Source organism: Labrus mixtus, chromosome 13 (genome assembly GCF_963584025.1).
Source record: "Labrus mixtus chromosome 13, fLabMix1.1, whole genome shotgun sequence".
Classification (NCBI taxonomy): Eukaryota; Metazoa; Chordata; class Actinopteri; order Labriformes; family Labridae; genus Labrus; species Labrus mixtus.
In genome coordinates, this window is record NC_083624.1 from 17,639,132 (window position 1) to 17,660,056 (window position 20,925).

Consider the following 20,925-nt stretch of genomic DNA (forward strand, 5'->3'; position numbering starts at 1 on the left):
TACAAATATAGTTAAGGGACAGAACTTCAAATAATTTAACTGATGCAGGTTAAGTGGTAAAGCAGCAACTCCTGTGTTCAGCAATGTAGAGCGACTCATTAAAAAGAAGAAATACAAAGTCTGCAGCTCTATCTCTGCAGAGAGTTACTTTATTAAAATGGTCACATGTAGAATAACAATCAGAACAACACTTTTAATGGACACACTGTGCAGCTTTTCTCCACAGGATTAACATTGCTGTCACTACAGTTTCATGCTTTAGTCAAAGCTTGATCCAGAGGATCCTGGACTGGTTGCAGATCTTCTAAACCGACAAAGCCTTTCTGATGAAGAGAGGTGAAACATCAAGATCTTCAACCAGTCCAGTTTCCTTTGGATCAAGCATTAAATCTAACATGACCTGGATGACTGAGAACATACAGAGACAGTTTGAAGGCTGCCGGCTCAGGCAACTTAAAAAGTGAACCCACCTACTCGTCACTTTGCTTCTAAAATCTGCAAAAACAGGGCCCGGTTTAAAAGTTCCAGTGTCCCCCTTTAACTGATCGCACATGTGGACGTCTGGCATAATTTAAAAACATATAAATCCCTTTCTTGAAAACAGTCTAGATAAAAACACTCCTCCCTTTAAAACAAAATAAAAGCCTGCATAGTGTCCGCTCATGTCAAACAGTTCTCCTTAAGTCTTCTTAATCCGAGAAGACTTGAAGCTCATTAAAAAGATCCAGTGGTTGATTATTCTGACCCAAATGTGTCGGTCTCATTCTTCATTTCATCCAGAGACAAACACAAACTTTTTTAAAAAGACGTACGTTGAGTGGTAACCAATTTCAAGAAGTCCACTTTGGGATCTCGAATAGTAGAAATCAACACTGCAGTGTAGAAATGGACAAAAAAAAAAGCAGTGTGACAGTGTTGATGTACAAATGTGCAACTCTTTCCTTCTGGCACTTGATTTTTATTCTACACATTACTGTACAAGAAGGCAAATTCATATTGTGCTTCAGACACAAGTTCCCCTTTTTGAGAAGGAACACAAAAATGTACCAAAGAAAGTTTTCACAGTTGTTTCAAAAAAATCTCTTCATTCAGCTGGCACTTTAAAGTTTGACGATTTCACTTATGTGAAGCAGTGCGATGCTACTGCTAGCAGGCTACACATCACTCCCAAGTGACGTCATATCTCCTGATGCAGCCGCCTCACGTCCTCTACACACTGAGCATGTTCCCTCTTTTAGTGTTGCTCCATAACAAGCGTCCGTGTTCCCGTGAAGGTCTTGTAGCTCGGTTACTGATTGTGATCTGTGAGGAAGAAAAAAGATTTTCAGAGGAAACACAATACAGATGCATTCACAGCCAAAATGTTTTTTTTTTTTTAATTATTCTGGATGCATTCAAGTCCAGAGATAAAAGTATTCAACAAAGAGGATGCAAAACCCCAGAAGCTGTAGCTCTGTCCTCGCTGATAGTTGAAACCCGTGCAGTTAAACTTTAACATGTAGTTTAAAAATAAAGCTTTGTGCTAAACTGGAACTGTTAGCGACGTCAAAACAAGCGCTGATTTGGCAGAAAATGATGCCCGATCTGCCCGACATCAGGGTATTTAACAGACAGACTTCAGTGAGCTGAGTGCAAACTCGCTGAAAAGAATTGTGTGACATGAGCAGCTGAGCCGATGACAGAGCAAGAGCCTGTTTTTGTAAGCAGGAACAAAGGAGGAAACATGCAAACAGTGTGTGTGGACCGACACAGTTAACTCATGTGATGTGAACAACTGATTTGATATGACGGTAAAGATGACACTTTCAGAGGCTTTTCAAACACCTGTGTAAGAATAGTTCAATCTGTGTCGGTCCAAACCTTCTCCTCTCTGTGTTAGTAACACTCAGAAATGTGACCGTGCCACAGTCAACCCCCGTCACAACAACATGAACAAGTTAGTGTCAGAAACACAGAAAGCTCTTTGCATGCAGCAGCAAACGTCGGACCTTAGGGGTCTGCTCTGGTGGGAGGAGGAGTGGGAGGGACCCCCCAGGGGGTGCTGTTCATCTTCTTTCCTAAACCTGTCGTCAGTGAAGAAGAAGAAGAAGAAAGCATCCAACATGGACCAGAGACTCCTGCACTGGTTCAGCACTCGAGCTTCAGGAAACAATCTGCTACCAAACAACAGCTCCGCTAACTTCTAGCTTCACTTAAAGAGTTGGTTTAAAGAGAGGAATGTGTACCGTTGGCATTGCAGCACGGCTCTGTGGTCTCCCAGTTCATGGCTTTCTGCACGGCTTTCTTCCAGCGAGCAAAGCGGAACTCGCTCTCTGTTTGTGAAGAGGACAGGAAGACAGAGTCACATCTAGTTCATGTGGCTGTAAAGTGCATCATGTTTCCTCTGGATCTCTCCTTCCTCTTACCTTCAGGCTTGATCTGAGGTTCATACTTCTCACTTGTGACGTGTGGGAGGTGATCGGGGCTCAGGTTCCACACGTCCACCCCCTCTGCTGTCCCTGCTGCCATGGCCGCACCCAGAGCTGTGGTCTCTGACATGGTGGGTCGGACTGGATCGACATCAGACAGATGCACCCGGGAGGAAAAAACTAAACGTTTTAGAAAAGCAACAAACATCCCCTCTAATCAACTGAACACTCATTTATATGTGGAATCACAATTATCAAGTTGTTGGGCCGTATCTGCATCGGGCTGAGCACGTTACTGCACAGCATCGTTTGCTAGGAGATCCTGGGGTGTTTCCAATCCTGATGACATAAATAATCCCTCCAGTGAACTCTGGGTCTACCCCTAAGTCTCCCCCTAAGTCTCCCCCTAAGTCTCCCCCTGGGTTCATCCCTGAGAGCGCTTGTGTCTGTGATTTCATTCATGTTTTCATCACCCAAAGAGAGGTGAGAGGTACATCGGTCTCATGGTTAAATCAAAAGTTTTGTCTTAAGATTTTGACGGAGAAGATTCAAGATTAAAGATTTTTATTTGTCACATGCTCATACAGAATTTAATTGTATCAAAAGTATATTTAACCAGGAGCAACCTCATTGAGATTAGGAATGTCCTTCACAAGAGGGTGCTGCTCAAGGCATGATTTTAACATTTTAAGTTGTAGACATGCATCCCATCAAAAAAAAAATCTAAATACTGGTCCAAATATCCATGTCCACAGAGCAGAAAGTCATCAGTCAAACATCTACAACCTGATGCATCCTCCTCCAACACCTCCAATCTGCTTTCAACATGATTTATAGAGACCTGCTCCCTAAACCCAAATCCTCCTGCAGCAAACTCAGTTCATGAGCAGTGGGGGTTCGAAGTCCGGGTTTGGACTCGTGTCACTGGTGACAGATTCATTCAGTTAATGTTTAGTGGGGCTTTGTGTTCCACCAGCACATGTAGTGTTGATCTCTTGTTACAGTGATAGAAGAAGAATGGACCGTTTGGTAAAGTTAAAGGATCACTCTGTAAGATATCTACTGAATGAAATAATACAATGACCTTACTATATGATCAGACATTAAGGAAACATGCTATGTTGAAGTGCTGGCTTCTCTGACAACAATGCAGCAGCCAGTATGTCCTCCTTCTAAATTCAGATTCTGGTCCTGAATGCTCTGGATTTGTTTGGACCAGAGAAGGAAGGCGGTTTTAAGGCCCCCATGCAGCTGTTTTGGATGCTCCTTGGTTTGCCAAGCAAACACTGAACCAACAGGTGTTGCAGCGATGGAAGCGGGCGAGAGAAGTGGTTCAGATAGAAGTGATTGTACCCGACCTAAAAAGCCTCTGCATGTTTCTAATAAGCTCCACGAGCAGAAACGTGCTCAAACTAGGATCAATATTGGAGATGATTTTGAAAAATGGAGAGAGGTTAGAACACAGAAAGGTTTACAGACTGATGCAGAGCTGGATAAACACTGAAGCTTCAGTGTCCACCACATGGCAACCTGAGTGAGCATCGACTCTCTTCGATTCAATGTTTTGAATTTGGACTGCAGTACTCTTTCAAACACTAGGTGTCAGAGTTACATATTGCCATAATGTTGTCATCTTTTTTAATTCGGCACATTTGCATGAATAGTGGTATACGTGTGTAAGATAATGATAAATGCATGTACTTTAACTGAGTCTGCATGTGGTCATGTTTGATAACATGATACGTGTGTGAGTGTTAGGAGAGTTCCTCTTACCTACAGGGATGCAGAGGATGTCTGCCTGCAGCTGCATCAGTAACCTGTTGGCCGTCATGCCTCCGTCCACCTTCAGCTGCGTCAGAGGCACGCCGCTGTCCTGGTTCATCGCATCCAGGATCTGATACGCACAGGCATACTTTATTAACACACTGGTATTGGACATGCCACACACACATGGGTCAGGAACACAGACACACAATCTTATGGACCAGAACTAATGGGGAGATATCAGAGAGACGGGGGGCCATAACGGTGACACTGGACAGGTGCTGTTGTTGCGACGTGCGTCACTCAATCACCCCCAAAGAAGGAAAGAAGAAGAAACCCTGCAGTGTGAGGACACAGGGGGAAACTGTTCACCTCTCTGGTCTGAAAGCAGACGGCCTCCAGCGCTGCAAACGCCAAGTGGTTCCTGTTTGTGAACTGAGTGAGGCCGCAGATGATGCTGCGCAACAAACAGAGGAAACAGATGATTCAAAATAAAACACTGTAAATGAGGCCACAAGGTGAATATAACGAGCAACAAACAAATATCTCATTGTTACGACAAGCTTGTTTCAGGGTCAAACTACAGTTGATGCATGAGATGTGTTTGAACAGCTGACAGTCTCACCCTCTTGCACTCGGCTCCCAGTAGGGGGCATAGAGCCCGGAGAAGGCCGGCACAAAGTAACAGCCATAAGACGAGCCTGCTGCAGCTGCAAGCGTCTCTGAAATAAACCAGTGAGGGAAAAGTGATGTTATATAAATGAGTCTATTTTATATCAAAAAGCAACTTGAGCACAGAACTCTGCAGTAGATGTTTTCCCACCGGGGATTACATTTGGTAGTTTTGGGTCATTGTGTACAGCCTAATCAAAAATCGAACAAATAACAAATCTCCTGAGGCAAGATTGTGGCTGCAGCGTTTGTTTTCATCACATTTGAATCCCAAATATTGTCATTTACTGAAGTTATCAGAGTAGAGACAATGTATCATACTTTATATTTTAGATGAGTTGAATGCAAATATTGCCTACAGCTTGCTACAGGAGGTCAAGACAGCATTTTCTTTATGAATCAAAAGATGTCACAGAGTGCGTACCGATCTCAGAGGAGGACTTCACAATCCCCATGTTGTCCTTCAGCCACCGAACCACCGCCCCCGCGATGGCAACTGAACCCTGAGAGGACGAGAGGAGAACATCAGAGCTGAATCACAGCGGAGCACCAAGGCAGGTTAAAAAAAACCTTACAGAGAGTGGAGCATATTATTTCAACGTGGATCAGAAGGACTAAACAAAAGCTTTCTCACACCTCGAGTGCGTAGCCCGCAGGCTCGTCTTTTCCCATTTTGTAGGCGACTGTGGTGAGCAGGCCGTGATCGGACATCACCGGCTGACAGAGACAGAAGACAAAGCAGTATGAGGTTGAGGGGACATCAGATCTGAAGACATCAGTGTGACTTAAAATGACCCTCCAGCGTTTATATGTTTTTATACCTTGGTCCCTGTATGTCTGAGCAGAAAGCAACCGGTCCCATACCTTCAGAGAGCAGAACACAGACACATGGCTCAAATATTAATGACGTTATTCAACGGTCAGAAAGCATCACCCATTATAAAAGTGGTATTATTTAACAATGACAGAGCTGATATCAGTTCTCTTTAATCGCTCATGATTAGAAATTAAGAGTATATATGAGAATTCAGATCTTAAAAATGTTTAGAATAAATTTCAGAATCAGTGGCAGGTTGATAAAAAAGAAATAAATAGTCTGGAGAATAGATATTCAAACTTCTTTCTCGACTTTCTGACTCTGTTTCAACACGCATAAAAAAAGGATTTCATACCCTTCAGCACCAATGATTCCAAGTTTACAGCGGAGACACTCTCATTTTTTCGATCACTTTGTTTTTCATCAAAGAGCCTCGAAACAGCTGAGTAACAACAGGCAGCCCCCCCCCCCTCCCCACGATGGGCTCAGTATGTAATTCACACAGTGAACACCAGGGGGAGCCTTGGATTATAGTGGGTGTAAAGCCAAGCGCTACAGGTGATTGTTTGCTTTTTGTGATGATATATTGGATTATTGGAATCCTCACATCATGGACTTTCTGAATTGTATGTCAAAGCAAACTTAACTATCAGTCAGAGATCTTTGTTGCTCAGGTGAGAACAGGGAGCCTTCCTCTCACTCTATAAGTCGGCAGATTGAAAAACATCCGGGAGGAACACAGACTGTGTGAACTGTGTGACTTAGGAGCGGTAAGTAGGATCTCTTTAAATTGTGAGTTAAGAACGCCTTTGATTAAAGAAATGTACGCTAAGAATCCTGAAATGTTTTGGAGCTCTGAAGTCGACAGGATGGAGAGATTGTTGCATGACACAATAATCAAATCAATCACTAAAACTACAAATAAATGGATTGAAGAGTGATGGAAGACTTTTGATTGAACACACTTGTACAAATAGTTCCTCAACTCACACCTCAGTGACTTGTTTAATACAAGACTGGGTCTGTTGAAATCAGTCTTTACATGTACATCTCTATGGACTCCTGAAACCTGGTTCAGCCATTGGATTGTTGGGTTAAATCGGCCACAGCTGAAATCTAGTTTCAGCAAAACAAGGACGTTAAAGCTGAATCATTCCACTGCTTAAGCAGCACGACGGTGTGCAAACACTACTGAGCATGCTTTGCTTACTGTAGCAAAGGAGAAAAAGAAAGAAAAGGATGGCTCACGTGTTTTTGGCCTGTCCCTCTTTGAAGCACATCTGACCAACCAGAGCAGCTGACTGATCACCAAGACACTGATGGAGAAAAGATGGCAGTTAGACAACGTGTTCATACACATAACATATTAAATACTGAGCTGTATAGTATGGCATGGCATGGCATGATGTCGTATGGTCATAAGGAATATATAATATCAAATGAAGAAGTGTCTGAAGATAATTAAAAATATCTGACATTTTCAGTACTTTTATGCTAACATGCATTTATTGTTCCTTTATAGGCTCATACTGGGCCTGGACAAAGTTTGAAAAGTCTGGAGTAAAGCCTCATATAACACACACCATGGTACATTTTAAACACACCAACAGTTACATAACATGCAAACATACTTACTCCAGAGATGGGAACTCCTGCAAGTGAGGTGGATTTCTGTTTAGGAGACACACACACACACACACACACACACACACACACACACACACACACACACACACACACACACAGAGGTTTAGAGTTCTGCAGGGTCATATTCACTGTTTGTTGTGTAGGTGCTCTTCTGAAGTTTCAACAAAACAATCAACATTAAGAATAAATCCCTACAGAAAAAGTGTCTAAAATGAAAGCTTTTAAATTCTACTTTCTGTACTTTTTCTCCTTCATTTTGTCTTTTGTGCAAAACAGGATGAAAACAAACAAAGCTGCCATGCCGCTGTCCTCTGCACTGCAGGGCAAAGTGCACATGTCATCAAACAGGTTTAACAAGCAAGTAGATGTCATGACGGGGAGATAAGAAACAGGCATATAAACAAACTGCAGATACAGAACTGGGGCAGAGTATGCAGGACAACAACACGGGGGGGACAGTGAAACCTGCAGATCAACAGTTTTATATCTAGATTTTTAATCAGCTGTTATATGGGCAAATCTAACAGTACAGCTTCTGTGTCTACTTCCAGTACTCCCGGCTCAGACTGCAGGAGTTTTAAAATCGCATCATGCACATAAGAAGAATCCTAACTAGTATTCTTCTCCATAATCTGCAGCATGCTCACACTACAAGATATGAAAAAAAAAAGCACATCACATACTACAGGATTTCATGATGATTATGGTGCCTGGCGGTGGAACGCCACAGCTCACATGGCCTCACGTAGACAATGAAGCTGGCGATTTAATTCGGGTTTAAATGTTTTGGGGAGAGAGGAAAAAAATACAAAACGAGTCTCTGGGGAGACACTGATAACATGGATTATCAGGTCTTCAGCTAGAGCTGGAGGTCCATTTTTTTTTAAATACTATTTTAAGCATTTCAGTGATTTCACATCACTGTGCAAGTGTGGGTTGCGTCTTGCCACCAGTTGCCATTACTACTGTCCTCCCTCGTCTCTCGCAGTTATTGTAGTCACACACAACTTCGGACGGGTTTTGATCGAGGGGATACCGCAATCCACGAGAGGAATTACATGAACTTCTTGTTAATCATTTCCCCTCCAGTTTTATAAATTCCCAGTTGTGAGACAATCAAATGGTTAAAAAAAAAAAAAACATGACAATAAATCCTTTTCTACTTCACTATCAGCTGTTGTGACGAATTTCACTCATATCTTATCTAATTTTATGGTCATTACAGAGATTACAATATTTAATGAGACCATTGACTGGAATACTTTTTGATACGCCGACTCATATGAACGCTTGAATCTGTTATAAAATACACTCAGCAGGTCAGGTCCTTTCAGGTTACTCTTTATACACTGACAGTATCACTGACACAGAACAGACTGAGCTCACCATGTAGCCGTAGATTTCAGAGGAGCTGCGGACTTTGGGGAGGATTTCCATCGGAACGTCAAAGTACCTGCAAGAGGCACGACAGCGATCATCACAAAGACACAGATTTACAAGATTTTAAAAACCTCAGTATTGATGCACGCAAGGACTACCAGCTACAAGACAACACCACAGGGGAAAGAGAGTTGTAGTGGATGTAAATTGTAAGACATAATCTATAAATCCAAAATATCTATTTGAGTGACTCTGAGGGGGGTTAAATCAAGTAAACTGTGATAAATAGTCCCCAGTCACTGAGGAAAGTTCCTGCTGTGGATAAGCAGTCGTGAAGACAGACCGGTCTGGATTTGGGACGGTGATCTTACCCAGATAAGACGTTGAAGTAAACAGGGGCCGTTTGAATTCACCACCACCATAAATTCAAATCCTTTTAAAGCCTTACAATCTGCATGATGCTGTTTGTTTACCTGCAGAGCTCAGGGTCCCAGTCCATGGTGTGAATGTTGAAGAGCATGGTGCGGCTGGCGTTTGAGACGTCTGTGCAGTGAACCCCTCCGTTCCTGCCCCCCGTCAGACACTGAGGGAAAAACGCAGCCCCAGACAAAGTAAGCATCCGATATAGAAAACAAAAGGACACCTGTCCTACATTAAGTGAACCTATGGTATAGTAGCACAAAGCTTATTTTCCCCTCCTGTTTGTAACTTAAATGCAATGAACAATTAATTTGATTTTTCATTTTTCAGCTACTAAAACAGTTTTCCCCAGATGTTTTCCTGGCCGGGTTTAAGGAGTAGAAACATGTTCTCTAAAGTTTGATTTTAAAAAATTATTGAAGCCCTTAAAAAGACTTTTGAACCACAAGTGTGAGAGCATTATATTATTAATATATACTTCGAGCCAGTGGGAGAGGGTGGTGACGTTTATTCCCTGTGATCACTGCACGCTGCACAGATAGCAGACTCTGTTGCTTCATCTGCCACTTCAGCATTTCCTATTTACATCATGTCCTGCCTCGCACGCTGTGTGGATATTTGAGGTGCTTGTGTGGGAGGATTTCAGGGGCTGTCCTCTTGAAATTCGTTAGAAATGTTCAGGTGTTCAAATATGTGTCTTAACCTTCGGGTCACAGCTCCATCTGACTCCGGCCTGTTCACAGTTGCTTTCTTTAAGCAGCTCTTACCCAGATGATCCAGGAGTCCACTGTGCCAAACATGGCCCGCTCGCTCATCACGGCTTGAGCCACTTCATCCACGTTGTCCAGCAGCCAACGCAGCTTCACTGCACTGAAGTAGGTGCTGATGGGAAGGCCCGTCTTGTGCTTGAGAGAGAAAAGCGGAGAAATCTACATCAAAGTGATATTTGGTAGAAATGAGTGTAACCCTTATGGGTTGAACTGAGACACATATCCAAATATGAAAAGAAGATGTCCACACATTAACATAAACACAGATTCCCCAGACTCCGAATGCATAGCACGGCACGGCTAAGTGACCACCCAACAGCTGCAGGACATTCAGTCATTCAGAATGAAGAAGAATCATCATCCAGGCGAACAGTTTTTATACATCTGCTGAATCCCTTCATATCTCTGGAGTCTGTAAACACTGCAGCCGGAATCTGAAACCCTCAAAACTAGTAAGAAGAAGCAGGATTTCTTTCTTGTGCATGTCTCTCACCTTGAGGTGATTCTTGTTCATTTCTGGCGCCTTGTTGATGAGCCGCTCGACCGTGGACTGAGTGCGCAGGTCCAGCCAAACTATAGGAAAAAAGCTAACTTCAATATTTGGATTGTGAAGATATGCCTGAGGAATTTAGCAGATATTCATACTGACGAAGCTGAGCAATCGGTTCCTCCTCAAGCATTGTCACTGGTTTTTTTTTCCCCAATCGATTGTGTTTCATTCTAGCCTGAAATTATTCCAAAATGAAAGTGCAGACGTTGGCATGCCTGAGGGCACTTTTAACCTTTTTTTTGCCTTCCTCGGATATTTAACAGTACACACTGGAACCATTAAAAAATGGAATTCAGTTAGCCCGCCCAAACGTAGTTGCACTAGGCAAAGCATCATGGGAACAGAAGTCAGCTTTCTTGGCTTACACTTGATCCACACTGCATGCCTTGACAGTGCTCGTCAGTCACACATTTCTTGCTTTTAATTTGGGCACGTGAACAGGTCAGAGCAGCTATTCCACCCGCAGCACCGTTAGAAGGTCAGCGATGGTCCCTAAAGGCACAGCTCAAGAATTTACAGCCTCAATTCACCACATGAAGCATCAACACTAACTGAACATCAGCATAACACTTTCCTAAAAAACAAAAATCCCTTAAAGGCTTTCCTTCCAACACCCACAACACCGCTCCTGTTTAGCCTTTGAAAGGACTCCCGATCCCATAAAACAAATTCACTTGTGCCTGCAGGCTGCAGCTCCAGGTTAAGCATCTAATAAAGCTGTTTTCTATTCTGAAAATATCTAGAACATTTCAGGACAGCCTGCCCCCCTTTTCACAGTTTTCCCTGTTGGATGGGAAGGGGGCGTCTCAGGAGGCAGGAACTGAGTTTAAAATAAAAGACAAGGTGGCGGACAAAGTGACAGAGTCTGAAATGATGACAGTCGATGGCTCTACGTGCATTTAATGTATTCAGTGTGAACAAAATAGTGTAAAAGAACATGTTGGCCAGCAGAAAAGAGTGTGAAGCAGCTTCATCAAATGCTAGTAGATCCTACCTCTAACCCTCGTGTAATATAAACGACTTCAATATACTACTGTAGTTTTGGGGGGGGGGGGAATGAGAGTCACTCTGTGCAGCTAATATTAGCACACACACGCACACACTTCAGTGGGCGGTGGCTCCATTTGCTCAGCTCCTACGTAGATTCCCACATGAGTTGGTGGGAGTCAGGGCAGTGACACAGGACAAGACCTACTCATGCACTGTTTCCAAGATGACACAATCTTCTTATGACCTCAATTAATGACGTTAAAGCCAAGAACTTATTCCTGGTAGCTTTATTGCTATTGGCCACGAGACGTTTGTGAAGCTGCTCCACAGCTGTGATAGCTGCAACATAATCCATGCTGGAAAATGCAAACTGTCAAAGAAGGTCCACTGAAAACATTTGTTATTTCCACTGACAGAAGCAGATTGTTATTCTAGGTTTCTGACATCATCATCATCATATCAAAGATCCATGCAGGGATAGACCATTATATCAAAAGGTATGATGATTTTCTGATATTGTAATCTTTAAGGCCACCAGACCGGCGGTCAAAAATACTGTTTTTATCAATCGATGTTTAGTTTTAGTTTTCCTGACAGCTGAACGATTGGTTCGAATTTACTCCGTTCACTCTCACTGTGTCTGCAGCTAACTTAACAATAGCAACGTCATCTCACAGCCTGCTGAAGTCTGTGAACATCTCCACTCAGATTAAAGCAGATTAATGTTGTTTGTTGCAAAAAACTAAATTAATTTAGAAGGAAAAACATAATGATATAAATACAAACGTAATATTAAAATATACCCTAAGATAAGAGTTTAAAAAATTTTTATTTTTATTTTTGTCAATTAGACTATGATATACAAGTGTCTAAACTTATATTTGTCAGTGAAACTTGTTCATTCAGATGTATGCTGCACCCACCGATGGCATTGTAAAGCGGCTCTCCGGTCTCTTTGTCCCAAACCAGGGTCGTCTCTCTCTGGTTGGTCACGCCCACCGCTGAGGAAAAACATCAACAACACAAACGTTAAACTACGCCCACTCCTCTCTCTCTGTCGGGTGCGGTTAACAGTCCGTTTTGACTCCTTCATCCAGTTACATGTCGAGGTGAACCCAAAACATCTCCGCCCAGTCAGGCGGGGTCGGCAGCACTCAATGGTTGGTTTTTCAGTTTCTCACCTTTTACGTTGGAGACGTCGATGTTGCGCTCGCAGAGTTTCTCACAGGTCCTTTCCATGCACTCGTACACGGACTGCATGATCTCCTTGGGGTCCTCCTCCACCCAGCTGAGGGAAGCACAAACACAGGCACGTAAACTCACTGAACCCTGCATGTGTGCGGACAGACACACAAACTGTGAAGCTTTGTCCGGCTGCCATGTGTGAACATTTCATTCCACTTTAGTATCGCAGGGTTATGTTTTGTGACCACAAAAGTAGTTATTATTTACATTTTGTTTCATTTAATTTTGAATATTTCAAAGTAAAGTTTTATTTTTCACCAATCACAAAGTCAACTGGTAGATAGACATGAGCTTGTAAAGCACTTTTTTAGTGTTCTGACTGCTCAAAGTGTTTTGACACCACAGGTCACACCTACACATTCACACACTGATGAATGAGGTACGCTGATTAAAGAGCCCATCAGTATTTACGTATCCATACGTAGCCCTATTCAGACTGACGTTTCAAGGTGCCCTATTGATGTTTCACCTTTAATATGAGTGTGGCAGAGGAGAAATTCCCCCTCTGTACCTTGTCTTTGGAGGTTGTATAAGAGGCGTCACAGAAGCCAGAACAGCTGAGCCAGTAGTGGGAACGCATCACTGTGTGTTTGTGCATATCTGACTGCGTGTGTATGTGGAGTTTCCGCTGTGCCGTGCTTCCGCAACACTGAAGTGCAATGTGGACTCACAGACTGGGACACCACAGGAGAATATCTGGAGCAGTGCTCCGTAAATATCTAGATATTTTCAGGAGTGTATATGTGAAAACGGCTCAGGACTATCTTTGTTGCCTTGGTATGAAAAGAGATTTATTTTTAGTATCAAATCTAAGTTTGAAATTCTGGTGTCATGACAACCCTCCTGGATTGAATGTGACATCTGAATACGTGTCTACAAAGCTGGATGTTTTTTTTGGGGTCCAGTAAGAGAAGAGCTGGACTTTGGACTGCATCATGTTTAACACATTAAATGAAGTCAAAGATTAATCCAACATGCAGTTAGAGTGTCACTTCTGATACGCCTGGAAGCATCAAAGCAAAAACAAAAATAAAGTCATAATCTGGATCTCAAATATTCCTCAGCTCTGTATTTTAAAATGTTCTATTAGGCCCAGTGTCCACCTAGTGTGTTTTTTTTTTCCCTGAGTGCCTGCGTCTTTTTCAATTGTTTTAATGGGTAGAGAGCGTTCGCAGCCAAAAGCAAAATGTGTCTTTGATTTTTTGGATGGTTGGTTGCACAAATATATTGTTCTGTCGGGCACTGTACGAGGAGTTTCACATATTTTCTTGATTTCATTGTGGACAAAATGATAAATTATTATTATTTTATTTTTTTAGATTGGCATGCTAATGTGTGATGAAAAAGGTTAGTTGTTGCCTCAGTCTGAGGCTGAAGCACTCACCCCTCCTTTGGGAAGCTCTGGTTGATCTCGACCTGGTGTTGACTGATCACTTCAGCTGTTTTTGCGTTGAACACCTGTGGAGAAATTCAGCTCATTAAAGACATAATCAGGATTGACACTGAAGTTGAAGAGAGGAGATCGAGAAAAGGCTAAATGAATGGATCTCTGGGACACGACATGATTCATCAGAACATGGGAATATACTGTCCAAAAAAAGAACCAGGAAATCAATCGATTTGATCAATTAATCCAAATATAAGGTTGAGGGGAATGTTTAAAACTGAAAGGTCATCTTCAATTAATGGTGGGAAATTAGGGCACAAAATAGGACCCGACCGATGGGATACAAATATCAATACTGGGGAGGAAAACAAATCTGATATCGATATATCGGCCGATACTTTTTACCCACCATGCACTGTAAATCTTTCTACAATTTTTGGAGAGTAAAAGCAGCAGGAATAATCTATTCAAGACAACAGAGATAAGCCATGAAGTGGAACAAAGGTGTGTGGAAATGCCGACTGTACAGAGGAAACAAAAGTTTGACGGGGGAAATCTGACATCTTGTTTTCTGCTCAGCCTAACTGGACAAGTTTTATTGCCTCATATAAACAGTGAGAAGAAGGGGATTATTATTGCGTAGCTGGCATGGCTGTCCTCTATTATAGATGGGAAAGATGTAAGAGGAAGCAGCATATTAACCCGTAGAGCCAGGAGGGAGTCAGCATTTCTTCTATATATAGAAGGTATAATATGATAATGAAGCATTACTCCCCTGGCTGTGAACAAGCAGTACAGACTTATAGTTCACCTGCAGACCACACTGACGGCTGCTCCACCACACCACAAAAAACAGGGAATCATTAACTGAGAGGAACGTTGAACACCAGCAGTTTTAAGCAACCATGTCACAACTTTGAAATCTTTACCCCCTCTGACCGTCTCACAGAGTCTATGCAGACACACACACACGCACACACACACACACGCTGCAGCCTGAACCAGGTGACATTAAAAACGAGGGGAGGCGACATTCAGCTCAGGTCACATAGTTGGACGGCGAGCAGGATCATCCTCTCACTATTACAAATGGAAAAAGATCTTAAGACTGGAAAAGATAAAGCAGGACATCCGAGTCCAATACAGCTAGATGGTGCAAGTATTACTCAAGTCTGCATGAGACTCAAAGTGTCTCATGCAATACCTTTCAACTCTGACAAAGAAAAGAGGAAGACCCAAGAGGACAAGTCATGCATCCTTGAAAGAAATCAGAACATGAAGAAAGATCTCAAATGAAACATCACATGACTTTTAGTGTTATGTTGGTGCGCCATAAAGTTGGATGTAGTCAAAGTCTTCATCATGAAATGCAACATCCGTTTACAGATTTACTCAAAGTGTTTTGATGCAACTGATTTTTATGGCATCTACACTTTACTGCATGAATATTTTATTACTAATTTCACTTAGCAGATGGCCAAAAAGTAAAGCGGTCCTACAATTCATTTATCAGATGCTTTTAAAGCAACCAGAGCGACGAACATCAGAGAGTAAGTACAACACAAGCAAGGATGGAAGGAGATGAAGAAACAACGTCAGCAAGTGGACACACAGGGGATTTTATATTTATATTGTAGTCGTGATGAAGCCAAGACCACACTAACCATGACCAAGACATCGAGACCGAGACAAGACCAAGACAAGACCATATCAATGAAAAATAAAATCACCATCTTGTGTGCAGCGGGCATGTCACTCTCTTAGACTGAAACACTGGGAAGGTTGCGGCGCTAACCGGGGAATTAAATGCAAACTACAAATGTATTGAAGTTATTTGTGCTTTTAGAAAGAGGCGCTTTCCTTCCGATCACAGAAATGATGTGGAGAAATAACCTGTCAGCGGTGGCCTTGACCAGTCTTGATTTCAAATCCAGAGTGCGCCCAGTCTGAGACCGAGACAAGGCCGAGGAAAAACGCTTTCCATTCCGAGACGAGACCTCAAAAAGTGATCTCAAGACAGAGGTCGATTTTGAGTACTACAACACTATATCATAGTACAAAGTGACAGACAGCAGTCCAGGGTTTGTCATAAAAGATTTTAGGATCAAAAAGTGTGATTTCACTGTGAAGCGCTTATGCACAAAAAGGCTGTGAACTACAGTGAGGAGGACAGAGTTATATACTGCATAAAAAGTCATCTTCAATCTTTCATGAACAAATCAGTCAATAAAACATCTTAAACAACACAGTATAAAGAACACAAAGGCTTTTTCATCATTGTAAGGGTTGTAAATAATCACCATCTTAATGACTAATGTGAAGAGATGTGTTCTCTCTCTCTCTCATCCGGGCTTTGAGATAAACCTCTAAAACAGCAACTCTATATGTGTATTATCTGTATGTTAAAGTTTAACTTCTGTACAGGTGAGCCCTTCCCCTCGTCTGACATGAGTGTCATCACATCAGCACTCAGTAAAGGTACACAGTGTTCACGCCATGACGTTTGGAAAGAATTTAAAAAAAACCTCGACCACGATGTTATGGCACCTGTTTGGCACGGACATCAATAACTCTGGATCAAGAGAAATAGGAACTAAAGTGAAGAAGAAACTTTCTTGTTACAGGTGTAAAGGTCTGGTGTAATCCCTCAACGTATCTTAGATCAAAATAAACATGATTTCTGTTTTGCTGACAATCAACAATCATGCACACACATCTTAAAAAGGGTCTGAGGTATTCATTCGTCCGGTTTTAAGGGCTACTTATTTATTTTAAAACCTTGGTCCCATTTTCTTTTCTATATTTCAGGATTTAATCGAGTTTCAAAGAGCTAATGGTTTGGAAATGGCAGCCATGGAACAGGACAGTTCTCGTATTGTTTTGTGTCTTACAATATTACAGAAAATGATCGCAATGGGGTGCGTGCATTATCCTCTAGGCTTCCATACTTTTTCCATAAAAAGCCACCACTTTCTTAGAAGCTAACGTTTGATTTGTGTTCTAAATATTTAGTTTCGGCCCAACACACAAACTTACAAACTTTACTGCAGCAGGACCAGTAAGAGCCAAATCCCTGCCGGTTTGAAATTAAAAGCAAGTTTAAAAAGTAGAACTTAGGACCAGAAACCGGCCAGACAAAGACTCCCCGTAGTCCCAGTTCATCAAATGTGAGAAGCTGGCAGGTTTCACAAAATGTGTTTACGAGATCTAACCAGGCATCAAAAATCCTCTCTGCCTGACCTTTCTCCACTGAGCTCCAAACTGTTGTCTTCTACGCCAAGTCTGATCTTCCAGCTGACCCACTTGACGAAGCCGAATTTTATCACAATGGATCTCTAAACTGGATTCAATGAGCTCCACAGCAACAACAAACCAACACATGGGGAAAAAGTGGTGGCGGGGTTTCACGGGGCTGAGGACAACTTTGAAACTAAAAACAGGTTCAACTAGAGACGGGATGGTTCGTGTTGATCACATGAATCTCATTTCTGGTCGACAGTATGAAAGGAACGAAACAGAGGGGTGTGTCGGACCTCACAACCCAGAGTGAATGAGTCAGTCCCCTTTAAGAACAGGTCATGAACTTTCTCAACAAATATCTGGTTGTCATCCAATCTCTGACCCTAATAAAGCAATCTGCATTCAGAATAAGCAGAGCTTTGTGAAAACAAGCCATTATGTGTTAACCAGGATCAGGTGATTGTTCATCATCTCTGGACACACATTGGTGTCCTCTCCAGTCTCCACATAGTGTCAAATCACTGAATCACATGTTGAGCTGACTCTAAACTCTCAAAGAAGAAGGTACGTTACGTTAGACTATACCCAGATACTTGGACACTTTTTCATTATTGCATGTTTTAAAATTGTACAATTTTTAATGACTGATAATCCAAACCTACTGAAGTCTTAAAGAATAAATCAGGCCACCAGTCAGATTCTAACCCAAAGGCTGTCGCAACCAAGCTGACGTCTTTGAGTTTGAACTTGTTTGAGGTAAATATTCTTTATGTCGAGAAAGCAAGCCTGGTACCAAGAGACTACAAAAATGAAACATTCTCATGGCCATTTGTTTACCAGGAGGGCCATGCTGGAATGCAGAGAAGACTTCCTGTCACCTCAAGAAACTGACTTGAGCCGAAAGATTAAGAGGAACTCTTGGTTGATCAATCCATCAACACTGGTGTGTCAAAGTCTAGCACAGGCGGAAAGAGCATTATGTTCTTCCTGTCAAAGATAACATTCATATCAGTCCTTACTGATAACTTAAGGATCTGTATAATGGAATGATTCATTTGTGATTTGATGCAACAGCAATTAAAAGTTGCTCTCTCGGCTTCCGTAGATTTTGACCCTGAAAAGGCCTGTGTACAATCACACTTCGGAAAACAATGAAATCAAAACAAAAGAACTCAATTTCAATCAATAAGGGAAGAATTCATAACGCAAAACTCCTTTTTTAGGGGGGGGGGGGGCTTTGAAATAAATGATCTGTTTTCCCTTTTTTAAAGCCAACAGTTGTAAATGTACGACTTTATTCTCGTGAATTTACGAGTTTAATCTCGAAATTATAAAAATAATAATAATAATAACATGGCCCTAATCATCCGCCGTATATAAGCACCTAGTATGTTTGTAATATATCACATGTAGCCTACACTACATATATTATTTCCGGAGCTTTAAGTTGAAAATGAGAAGCTCAGGGGGGCTCGGCTTCATGTATCCAGGCGAGAGCACACAGACAAGAGAGCTCCAGGATGCAGACTTCAAGTTTTGGGTCACTCACCAGAAACCTCGTCGAGCTCGTGCCCTGATCAATCGCAGCAACCAGTGGATCCATCCTCGCTTCTTTTCCCCCCTCGCGGAGGTTAAACACAAATAAAATAAAAACTCAAAACAGGATGTTTACCACTAACAGCTGCTGCCTTCGAGACCGACCGGAATCCCCGACACGAGATTTTGGATGTTTTTTTTTCCGCCAAAATTGACCGTGTCTCCTCGTGAGGGGTCGGTCTGCAGGTCAGGTGAGGGGCGGACAGACTAGACCTGCGTGGAGCATGAAGGAGGATCAACCGGAACCGGCCGGTCAGTCCTCGCACAATGATTAGCTGTCGGTCAGAAGGCGTCGGCCCCACGCTGACCAATCAGGTTTAGGGGCACGAATGAAGTTCGTTAAGTGACGGAGATGTGGACTCCTTTCAGTGATCAGGATCGTTTTAACTCGGTCCGGATTTGGCACCATCTTTGAAAAATTGGTTAATCCCTGAATGTATTTTCACTGAACAATTTATTAAAGGCTAATTTACGGAATACCTTGTTTGATAAACTATATAAAAATATATATATATATGTTGGTCAAGAATAATCTGTTTGTCTGCAAACACATTTAGAAATCTCCATGCTCAGCTTTTAGTGTAAAATGTGACCTCTAACAACTTTATTTAACATGGCCTATGAGATATTTTAGTTCCTAGTCTGTTTTGGGAATACTATGGAGCCACTGAAGTCTGAAAAAGTAAATATATAGGCTATGTTGTGCGCACTAGTAGATGATAAATTGTGTGCAGAAATGTACAAGTTAATGATATCATGCAGGGACGTGTACGAAGGGGTGGCATGGGCCCCCTAGATATCTGATTGGCCACCCCATGGTGCCCCCCCCCCAAAAAAAATCCTAAACTGTGATTGGCTATTAGCCCTGTCAGAGGTGGGACTTATGTTGAAACCAATTATTTTGTGTTTATTGAAAGGGTAAATAATTTATGTTTATTTTTGGCCACCCCAGTCAAAAAAGTCTGGACACGCCCCTGATATTATAAAATCACGTGCAAAATAAAATATAAAATCACGTTTTAGAACTTCTGGGGCTCCATAAAACATTGAAAAATTATGTTAAAAGAGAGAAATGAAAGAATTTGCAACTCATACGAAAGCTTTAACTATTTGTTAACCTGACAGAGCCAGCGCTTCAAGAAATTCTTTGCATTTGCATGGACGTGAAGTGTACTTACCCACCGTGACATCACACGCTGGCATGTGGACAAATATTTTGAAGGCTGGTATTTGGTATTCTGGCAGTCACGATGTTGGTTTATAGGTGTCCTTATTTGGACGAGAGGGCAGACATAAGCAGAGGCAAGGACACAAGGATCATTTTGGAAAGTGAAGGCTTTAGACAAATAAACCTTTAATCGGTTGAGGGAACCACATTGCAAATATTTAAAAAAACAAAAACATGATCAAATAAAATAAGTTACTACATTTTGGTCAATAACACAAGGCTGTAATTTAAACTTAAAAAACAGGTAGGCCTATATAAAACCCAACAACCAACAATGACATGTCGATGTAAATACTTTAGTGTGATCAAGTAAAATCAATCCAACAGGTGAGATAAAAAACTATGTTAGTGTTTTGTTTGTAACCTAAATAAATAACCATCACTGCATGTTGTCGCCATGGATACGACTGTCAAACATCCCAATTGATGACATTTATTTTGCTGATTATGTTTGATATGTTTAAATTCTTCTATTTTATTCTTGATATATATGATTAACTAGGAAGTGCAGGTTTGTGGTGAGCCCTAAAACAGTTCAGGACTGATCAGCTGTTCAGAGTCATGAAACATGAAACGTGTCACAGTCTTTCCACGGCGTGTTTCCTCTGTGTTGTCGTCATTCACTCATGATTGATGGAAACATTTCAACACTGATATTGACAGTAATGAAAGGCACATGTAACCACCGGTACAGGTCCTATAGTGACACCTACAGGCTAGAAGTCCATCCTACACCTGTTGACACTGAACACTGTCAATCCTAAAATACAACTTTAAAACGTGGTTTCTAATACTACATTTTACATACTAT

The 20,925-nt window shown here is 41.8% G+C and overlaps 1 protein-coding gene across 2 annotated transcripts; it reads right to left on the reverse strand.

The window, feature by feature from the left end:
* Positions 1-131: 131 nt before the first annotated feature.
* Positions 132-19,113, reverse strand: LOC132987130 (glycerol kinase-like). Of its 2 annotated transcripts, XM_061053988.1 has the most exons (20): positions 18,840-19,113; positions 14,048-14,121; positions 12,600-12,706; positions 12,342-12,419; positions 10,372-10,451; positions 9,876-10,013; positions 9,162-9,271; positions 8,695-8,761; positions 7,297-7,332; positions 6,910-6,977; positions 5,666-5,708; positions 5,481-5,561; positions 5,269-5,347; positions 4,798-4,894; positions 4,545-4,629; positions 4,182-4,302; positions 2,406-2,549; positions 2,226-2,312; positions 1,989-2,063; positions 132-1,302 (listed from the first exon to the last, which is right to left on the reverse strand). In XM_061053988.1, the coding sequence occupies exons 1-19, from the start codon at positions 18,891-18,893 to the stop codon at positions 1,990-1,992; spliced, it is 1,623 nt and encodes a 540-aa protein (XP_060909971.1). In that variant the 5' UTR covers positions 18,894-19,113; the 3' UTR covers positions 132-1,302; position 1,989. The 2 variants fall into 2 exon arrangements, with proteins under 2 accessions (XP_060909971.1, XP_060909972.1); XM_061053989.1 differs by lacking the exon at positions 1,989-2,063 and having other exon boundaries at positions 18,840-19,112.
* Between the last annotated feature and the right edge of the window lie 1,812 nt (positions 19,114-20,925).